Genomic DNA, 10,465 nt, shown 5'->3' on the forward strand with positions numbered 1-10,465 from the left:
ACTCCATGGTGAGTTCAGGTGTCTTCCATCACTCCATGGTGAGTTCACGTGTCTTCCATCACTCCATTGTGAGTTCAGGTGTCGTACATCACTCTATGGTGAGTTCAGGTGTCTTCCATCACTCCATGGTGAGTTCAGGTGTCGTACATCACTCCATGGTAAGTTCACGTGTCTTCCATCACTCCATGGTGAGTTCAGGTTTCTTCCATCACTCCATGGTGAGTTCACGTGTCTTCCATCACTCCATGGTGAGTTCACGTGTCTTCCATCACTCCATGGTGAGTTCAGGTGTCGTCCATCACTCCATGGTAAGTTCAGGTGTCTTCCATCACTCCATGGTGAGTTCAGGTGTCTTCCATCACTCCATGGTGAGTTCAGGTGTCTTCCATCATTCCATGGTGAGTTCACGTGTCTTCCATCACTCCATGGTGAGATCAGGTGTCTTTCTTCACTCCATGGTGAGTTCAGTTGTCTTCCATCTGGACGCAGGTATCTGTTGCCCAGATGTGGGATGAACAGACTGAATAACTCATTCACCCTGTAGTGATCAGGCTTCTCAACGAACAGTGATGACTTCTGTTATTTTAATGTTTTAATGTCTTGTGGTGTGGATGTTTTGTGTGACTGTGAAACAAATTGCCCCTTGAAGATAATAAAGACTCTTGGACTTCAACCAACCGTCCCAGATTTAAACATACTTCCAATATAAATGCTGAGAAAAAAGAACCGGCTCAGGTAATGCCTCAAACACTCATTTCCCCCTGGCACATACCGACCTCAAGAAGTTCTCACTTCATCCTGTGTCCAGTCTAAATGTAGGCTGATTGATCAGCCAACAGTTAATTGACTAAATGAGACTTTTTAATCAATCAGCTATCGCCCATGCCTGTTCATGCAGTAGCTATGACTCCATCTACTGCTGGCTTAAACATTCCGACAACTCAACAAATGGTCTTAACAACCACAATACAATTTTTGTTAATTTATTCTGGTTTCATTTGTTATAGAATTTAAAATATATATTAAAAGTGACCATTTTAGATGCACATTGATATCTGGAGATTATCCAAGGAGGCCATTTTGGTGTCGGGACTCCACTCCATCTCTGGGATTCAGTGCTGGTCTGAACCACATAGAAAGTCAGACACCCGTCACATAGATGACCAGTGGACTTCCAGTCCCACAGCAGACCACATGTCTGCAGTGTGCAGGTGAAGTCTCAGGTATTGACACACTGTAGAGAAACCTGTTTGAACAAGCTGCAGATGAAGCTAAATGAGGCAAACTGCCAAAACCACCGTCTGTCTCCATGACTACGTCTACGACTATTTGCTTCCTTTGATGCCAAGACAGTAAAGCCATCCTGTTGATGATATTAGCTCATTAAAGTCTAACGTTTCCAAATTTGCCTGCAGTGAATTGGATCCAACAGAAGAACGTTGCAGCGGAGATAAACAAACGTTTCTGCTCGGGAACGTTACAGTAAAACAGATTCAGACCTTCTTAGAGCTTTGAAGCTCAGACTCCACGGCAAAACAAACATTTAAGGTTTAAACTGGTCACAGAAAATCAGACTTTACAAGACTGGGCGGCTGTTTTTAGATCTTTAACAGTTTATACACAACCACAGGTTGGGTTTGATGATTTTTGGTGGTTTCACCACAAACTGTTCAACTTTGTCTGATGATGTCACTTTGGAGTGATCTCAACTTCAGAAAAAGTTTACGCTTTACAAACTTGACACTTTTCAACACATCAAAAAATCTGCATTTTGTCAGCTTGGATTATAACAAAAGAAGCTCCAGATTATTAGAAAATTTATGAAAATTGGATTTTCATGCAGTTGCCAGAATGATCAAGCCAGATCGTGGATACAGGAGGTTGAAATGAGTTTCCTCTGCAGGGTAGCTGGACTCTCCCTTAGAGACAGGGTGAGAAGTTCAGTTATCAGGAGAGACTCGGAGTAGAACCACTGCTCCTCCACATAGAGAGGAGTCAGCTGAGGTGGTGACTAGGAGGAGACCCCGGGGAAGACCCAGGATATGCTGGAGAGACTACGTATCTCATTTGGTCTAACACCTTTGAGTCCTCCCAGAAGATCTGGAAGAGGTTGTGGAAAGAGATGTCTGGACCTCCCTGCTCAAGATGCTGCCCCCGAGACCTGAGTCCAGAACAAGAGGAAGAGGATGGATGGATGGATGGATGGATGGATGGATGGATGGATGGATGGATGGATGGATGGATGGATGGATGGATGGATGGATGGATGTGTATTTTGAAGCTCTGTTGGATTTGTCAAACCTCCAGCTAGTCTTTCAAAAAGCCATTACTGGTAGTTTCTGTATTTTACAAACTAAACCAGACAGAGACATGTCTCACGGTTTGGACTTACTGTCCGCGGATCTTGGACACGTGGTCGGAGATGTAGGAGTGGATGTCGCAGTTCTTCCTGTAGACGTCGGCCAGCAGCTCGCCAAAGTATCTCGTGTCGAGCTTCGTGGGCTCGGGCGCCTCCTTCAGCTCCATGGTGGAGAACTTGCTCTGCATCATCTGCAGAGGCTTCTGTTGGATGACGTTCACAATCTCGACCTCCTCCACTTCCACTGATCCACCGTCATCCTCCTCCTCTTCTTCCTCTTCTTCTACCTGGAGACACACAACAAAGACGTCTGAGCACCGAGCTCTTACAGATGTACTTGGAGCAGTTCTGAGGAAATGCAACTAAACTTCTGTTCTGTAGGAGAAAACGTTTTACTTCCAATCTCTGTTCAGAACTGGAGGGTTTGGAGTTCCACGCTTCAAACTGGATTCAGTTTTTACTGTGACTGTAATCAACAGGTGGTACCTCAGTTAAAACTTCAGACCAGACGTCTTTATCGACAGCTGAGGCCTACACGTCTTGTTCTGTAGACCACTAGACGAACATGCAAGATGTGAGACCGTGGCTCTAAGAACCTTCAGTTAGGACGTGATATTGTAGCAATTTCATAAATGTTAACGTTGAACGCCACAGTTTCAGTTTCACAACCTGGAAACTCGCCGTAAAAGAAGTGCTTTTCTATTTTATACACGAGGTACGACGTCTGACTCATGGTGTCACTGAGGACTCCTGAAGGCAGCCTCCTGAAAAGGGTCGTGCTCTTCTATTAACTTAATGTGGCCCAAACTACAACGTGTCCCCCACACAAATTTTATATTGAAACGACTGGCTCGGCACCGTGATGTGTACTTTACGCTTCGAGTTACCACGGCGACGTCATTTGCAAACAAATGCCATTTTTCTCATTGAAAAAGCCTGAGGGAACTCTTCACAGCCTCTAACTGACACATGAGGTCACATGACCTGAAGTGGTCTCTGAACAAAACTCAGTACGTCCCCCAACAAACTCTTCCTACCACCACATCTTTTAAGATACACATGCATATTATATATCAAAACATAAGCAGGGGTGGAAGGGATGGCATGGTGGCACAGTTGGTAGAGCTGCTGCCTTTCAGCGAGAAGGTTGCCGGATCAAATCCTGACCGGGGGGGAGGCATTCTGGCTAGAGTTTGCATGTTCTCTCCATGCTGCATGGGTTTTCTCCAGGTAATCCGGTTTCCTCCCACAGACCAAAAACACGCATGTTAGACTGATTGGTAACATCTAAATTTTAAAATGGCTGCCACTAAACTGTCCCCATCAGAGTTTCTCCAGGAACTTTCTAGTTTCTTCTACCGTCACCAACAACAACCTGAACATGAACACCAACCCAACACTAAACTCAACAACAAACAGAGATTAACACATAACCTGAAAAAGTCCACGCATGTCCAGTCCCATAATTACCCAGCATGCATTGCAGCTCACCAACTCTCTTATGTTCAAGAGCATTAAATCAAAAAACAAACGTAATAATGAAATTGATGGATTTAAACCTAAATGTGATTTCTAACCTTCAGTTTTGAAACAAACTAGAAGTTCAGAGTGGATTTTTAAGTCGACAGGTTGTACCTGAATGCAGCACTGGATGTTAAGGATTATTGTGCTGCACTTTTCTTAGACCTGTCTAAAGATTCTGACACTGTGGATCAGAACATCTTGTGTCATAAACTCTCAGAAACTGGTTTCTCAGAACACACCATTGGTTGGTTCTCGAACTATCTCTCAGACCGGAGGCAATGTGTTCAACATAATGGTACTTCCTCCAGTTATTTAACAGTCAACAATGGTGTACCACAAGGCTCAGTCTTAGGACCCACCCTCTTTACAATCTACATAGGTAATGTAGGTCAGAGCATCCCTGATGCATCCATACATTTCTATGCTGATGACACAGTTGTTTATTGTCGAACTAAAACAGTTGAAAAGGCTTTCCAGTTTTGAAATCTGCATTTGACATCATCCAGTCTGATTTGTTCCGTCTCAAACTTGTCCTAAATGCCGACAAAACCAAAGGGACGCTTTTTTCAAATAGGAAGTTGGTTCCAGCAGTTCTTCCTCCGATTTCATCCTTAAATGGTGTCCCAATTGAGTTTGTTGATTCCTATAAATATTTGAGTATCTTGGTCGACTCACATCTCTCTTTTAAGCTCCATGTGGAAAACTTGGTAAAGAAACTGAAAGTTAAACTGGGTTTCTTTTTCAGAAACAGATCCTGTCTAACTCTGAACCCTGAGGAACGCCTTGTATCTGTGACTTTCATTCCCTCCATTGATTATGGTGACATTATTTACATGAACGCTCCTACAAGAACCCTGCAGATGTTGGATGCTGCAGATGTTGGATGCTGTCTATCATGGTGCACTAAGATTCATAACTGGCTGTAACTACCGTACCCACCACTGCACCCAGTATTCACTGGTTAACTGATCACCATTAACTTCACACAGACTCTCCCACTGGTACATGTTCATCTTTAAATCACTTCCTGGTCTGCTGCCTTCATACATCTCCTCCTACATGTCTCTGCGTGAGTGCAGCTACAGCGTGCGCTCTCAGGACATTATTACCCGCAGTGTTCCCTCAGTGAGGACTGAACTAGACAAAAGGACCTTCTCCTACTCCGCTCCTGTTTCCTGGAATATCTTGTAAAAAGATTTGAAGCTCTCGACGTTGACCTCTCTAAGTGTCTTTAAGAATCTGTTGGACTCCTGGCAGGGACCAATGCAGACATGTTCCTGTTGTTAGTTTTATACATTCTCCTTAGAATCTAGCTGTTTTTTGTTACTTTTCTTTTTTTAGCCATCCTATTTGTAAAAAAAAAAAAAAAAATTGTATGACTGTATGACTTTTTATACTTGTCTATTGTTGTCGCTGTTGTCCATTGTTCTCATCATTCTTTGTTGAAATCAGGTCTCTCTTGTAAAGGAGTCCTCGAGGCTCAATGGGATTAACCTGTCTAAATAAAGGTTGAATGAATCACAATAGTAAAATGGTCTTCTGTGAAGGAATGCGCTGAGGGTTCTCAGGGCCTCAGGGTTCTGCCATCTGCACATGCAGTAATGTGGAAGAACTGGGTTTCAGTCAGTGGTGAAGATGAATCTATAAAACATGTCTCCTCGTTCATCAGTTGTTTGGTCAAAGTTCACATTCCTGGATTTCCTTCAGTGGATCCACGTCCAACACACACCAGCCTCTAAGGTTCTCTGCTGAGTCTTGAGTAGTGCATTCTGGGTCACCCCTGAAAATGTTGCTGGTTGAGGTCTAAACTTTGTGTGGAGTATTTAAATTCTCCGTGACGGTAGAAAATAGTTTTTATCTTCTAAATGGAAGGAAAGCCAGAAAAAAGTTGTTAAAACCATCAAACAACTAGGTCCTGTAGGGTTTGCACCCCCTGGTTCCTCACGGTGACTCATGGATCTGTTCAAAAAGCCCCACCATGGCGTAACTGAAGGACTTCCCCAAACCACTGACAGAACGATATCGCTCACTTTACGAACTGGAAATAAACCAACAAAACAAACACTTGACCTCATTATGAAATGAGCTAACGGATAAAAGCTGCAGTTCTTACAGTGCTCCATCATGTTCACCTCAACAACAACTCTGTCATTATTAAAGTCCGGCATAATAAGCACGTTGGTCTCGAGTTTCCAAAACCAGATATTTAGTCGCACGCTGCAGGAACAGAAAACGCGGAGTCATACTTCTGCATACTTTGTGCTGCTTTAGCCATTCTTATACCAAAATGTTCAGCTTGTACAGGAAGTGGGAGCTACAACTTTTGATTGCTGTAACTTTTATGGTTTTCAAAATATTTATATTTGTTATTATTTTCCCATAGAATTACTTTGGGATGAATTCCTTCAGGGACATTGAACTCTTTAAAATCTGCTTCGGCTGCAGGCTCGGTTTTTGTCTTCTTATGCTACTTTGTACTTTGAGCTTTTAGCTACTGTTCTGCTACTGTTAATTTTCAACCAGCCTTTTTATACTTTTAGCTTCTAGCTAGCCTTTTGCTCTTTTTAGCTTGCCTTGTGGCTACTTTCAAATGTTGCCTCTCTTTACTTGTATCTTGTAGCCAGAGTTTTGTTACGTTTAGCTTTTAGCTCACCTTTTGTGCTCATGTGTACCGTATGCCTCTATATGCAGGTACAGTACAGGGAAACCTGTGGCCGTCAGCTTCTTTTTGTACCCAGAATATATGGGTACGAAATGACCAAAGCAGCAAAGGTACTGTACAATTTGATGGAACTAAATTAAACTTGGACGTTTGTCCACAGGTGTGTCTTTTACTGGTTCAGTTTCTGCTGCGTTTCAGTCAGAAACACTCACCTGAAGAAGAACAGAAGCTTCAGACAGTTTAACCCCAATGGGATTAACGTGTATAAATAAAGCTTGAATGAATAGCTTTAAATTCCTCTGAAAATCCAAATAAATGTAAAACAATGAGGACCGACGTTTCGGCTGTGCAGAACAGTACAGGTGCCTCATAAGCCGAAGTCTCTCAGCTGAAGTGAGCTCCTGCAGCTGTTCAGAGGGGCGGGTGAAGTGTCAGAAACATTACACGTTTCATTTTAACAAGCTGAGCTGTCAATCAAACGCTGTCTGACAGAAAATATAACTCGCCTGTAGTGTGAGTGCTGAACACACTCTTCGGTACTTTTTTAAATAAATGAAACAAAATGTTAAAATGTCATTTTCGCTCATTAAACCTCTGAAGTCGTAGCCTGAGAGTTTCTGCTCCGTGTGGGGAAACATGTTTCTGCTCAAACATCATTTCTAACCGTTTCCATCAGCAACATTTTTACTGATGTGTCACTGCACCAACTGTTAAGCATGGTGGCGGTGGCATCATGGATTTATTTGTTTTCCTGTATGTAATATTTTGAACATGTGCTGTCCAAAGAAAATCCACAGTAACATTTTGTTTATTGAAAACCATTAAAGTTTTAAATAGTAAAATCACAAACACTGGCAAAGGAAACGTTGAAATATTCATTCAAAGCCCAAATGAATGAGATCCACGCGTCATGATGAGTGGAGGGAACCTCCTGGCTGTGCCTGAACATAAATATAATTTGATTAGACTTTGAAAACTAAATCTACTTACTTTGATATATTTTATTTGCCCGTGAATAAAACATGTCTCATGTCACCTGAGGAAGATTTGGGCTGTGAGACTAAAAATAGTCCTTGTCTTTTTATTTTCAGTCCTTTCCAACGAAATTCAGACAAAAACAGAAGCAGAGCTGCTGCTGATTGGTGGACAGGAGCCTGCTCACTTGAAGCTGACCAATCAGAGCAGACCAGGCTTTAGTCCCGCCTCCTCAGACGAACAGTTGCTTTTATCTCATCTTACTCCTCCCATCTTTATTAATTTCTTTCTTAAAGTTTAGAGAAATCTGATCAGAATTTATTCTTTTATTAGAATAAATTCAGTAAATTGGTTAAATGTAATGAAGTTTCTAATAAATGTTAAATTCTCCGGCCGCAGAACAAACGAGCAGCTTTGACGTTTGACTCAGATCTTTGTGAAGTTGTTCTGCAGCTGAAAGTAAACCATTAACCACAAATGAAAGCAGATATTGTTCCTGTGATGATTCACACACCTGAGCAGGTATCTTCACGACAGATTTGATCCAAACAACCGGTTCTGTGTTTGAAGTCGGGTTTGGCATCAAGCAGGGAGGCTGCAGCAGCGAAGGGTCAAAGGTCGCCGCAGCAGGTCCAACATGAACCTGACGCTTGTTTTATGGATAAACACGAGCAGCGTGCACGGAGGTGGGTGGGTCTGCATGCCAACCATTCCCTCACAGAAAGGGAGAGACAGACGTGAACCAGTCTGGACAGAAAACAGCCGCAAGCCGAGCAGCTTCTCATCGAACCAGACCGACCAGAAAACATCAGCCGAACCCCACGCAGGGCTGGGTTCCTGACTCCTGTCCCAAGGTCAACTCAAAGACATCCGAAGGTCTTCTACGACTTTCTCGAGTTCATTTAGTTTGAGTGACTCCACAGTCTGATTGGCTGTTTACTACAAAATCATTCATCAGGACTGACCAATAAAAGCAAGAATATGATTGTTTTTATCCAAATAAACATCCATCCATCCATTTTCTGCTGTTTGAGGATGGGCCATGGAGGCAGCAGGTCCAGGAGAGAAACCCAGACCTCCCTCTTACAGCTACACTACCCAGCTGCTCCTGAGGGATCCCAAGGTCACAGAAGATAAAAAACCACCCAGAGATCTGGAGCCTCTTTCCCAGTGGCACACGCTTGAAAAACCTCCAAAGGGAGGTCTTCAGATCAGAAGAGCCTCCTCAGCTGACTCCTTTTGATGAAGAGGAGCAGCAGCTCTACCTTATCTCCTTATCTAAGACCTTATCTCAAAGGTCTGGTTCTTTCAGCCATGAGTCAAACTTCATGACAAAGGGAAGGGGTTGGAATATGGACGGACTCGAGCTTTACCTTTCGACTCAGTTCTTTCTTCACCACAATTGACCAAAGCAACGCTCTCAATACTGAGGCTGATGGATCTATCGATCCATCTCCTGCTCCATCACTCTGGAGCAAGACGCCCAGGAACGTGGACTCCTCCACCTGAGGGAAAGACGCCCCCAGGCCGGAGGTGGCATCCCACCGGTTTAAAAAAAATACATAAAATATCCTTTAGGACGTTAAAAAACTTTATCTTCCTCAGTAAATGGATTCTGTGCTGAACTCACTTGACACAGTCAGTGTTCACGTCAAATTCTAGTTTGGAATCAAACACAGCTCCAAATGTTTGTACGAGTTCACAATTTCCGTGTGTCTTCCATGAACGGAGCTGAGTTTAGGCCTTCTTCTGTTTTTACTAAAATCCACCACAAGCTCTGTTGTCTTAGAGACATTAAGATCAAGACAACTGTCCTCGTACCCGTCCACAGAAGCCGGCAGGGCACCACTATGGTCTGACTCTGGACCTGGAAGAAGGGTCAAGAGTGCCGTGTCAGAAAACTGGACCAGCTAAAAGACCTGCAGCTGTCTGTATACAGAATAAAAAGAAGGGGTGAGAGAACACAACCCTGGGGAGTCCCTGTCTTTGTGACCAGAACCTCTGACATGTTTCCATTCACCAGAACCCTCTGCTTCCTGTCCATTAAAAGGTTTAAGAGCACGAGGAAAATTAAAATAATATAAAAGACGATTAATTAAAATCTGTGTCTCCATCTTATTAAAATCAGAAGACTCTGAAGCACGATGATGCCGGTTTATGTCATCGTGCCGTGATCTTCAGCTCTCACTGGAGCGGTTCACAGGCGAGTGTGAAGCAGCCGGGATGAGAACCAGCACCTCCAGATCTGAGGCCGTGGTCCTCAGTCAGAAAAGGTGGACTGTTCTCTTCAGGTCGAGGGTGAGGTTCTGCCTCAAGTGGAGGAGTTCAAGTATCTCAGGGTTTTGTTCAGGAGTGAGGGAAGAATGGAGCGTGAGACTGACAGATGGATTGGTGCAGCATCTGCAGTATTGTGGACTCTGTGCCGGTCCGTTGTGGTGAAGAGGGAGCTGAGCTGTACAGCAAAGCTCTCTGTTTACCGTTCAGTATATGTTCCTCCCCTCACCTCTGGGTAGAGACTGAAAGAACAAGATCGTGGATTCAGGAGGTTGAAATGAGTTTCCTCTGCAGAGCTGGACTCTCTCTTAGAGACAGGGTGAGAAGTTCAGTTATCAGGAGAGACTCAGAGTAGAACCACTGCTCCTCCACATCCAGAGGAGCCAGTTGAGGTGGTTTGGGCATGTCCAACTCAGGAGACACCGGGGAAGATCCAGGACACACTGGAGAGACGTCTCTCAGTTGGTCTGGGAACACCTTGGAGTCCTCCCAGAAAAGCTGGAAGAGGCTGTGGAGAGAGAGGTCTGGACCTCCCTGCTCAAGATGCTGCCCCTGAGACCTGAGTCCAGAACAAGAGGAAGAGGATGGATGGATGGATGGATGGATGGATGGATGGATGGATGTATGGATGGATGGATGGATGGATGGATGGATGGATGGATGGATGGATG

The 10,465-nt window shown here is 43.9% G+C and overlaps 1 protein-coding gene across 2 annotated transcripts in view; it reads right to left on the reverse strand.

Annotated features, from left to right (window-relative positions):
* Positions 1-10,465, reverse strand: part of pof1b (POF1B actin binding protein) — a 51,782-nt gene that overhangs the window by 21,904 nt on the left and 19,413 nt on the right. For both annotated transcript variants that reach the window (XM_037687764.1, XM_037687763.1), the window contains exon 3: positions 2,393-2,646. In XM_037687764.1, coding sequence (XP_037543692.1) covers positions 2,393-2,646 — 254 coding nt within the window. The remainder of the gene's footprint in view (positions 1-2,392; positions 2,647-10,465) is intronic.

The sequence above is a fragment of the Nematolebias whitei genome, chromosome 14 (assembly GCF_014905685.2).
Source record: "Nematolebias whitei isolate Nwh7 chromosome 14, NemWhi1, whole genome shotgun sequence".
Lineage (NCBI taxonomy): Eukaryota > Metazoa > Chordata > Actinopteri > Cyprinodontiformes > Rivulidae > Nematolebias > Nematolebias whitei.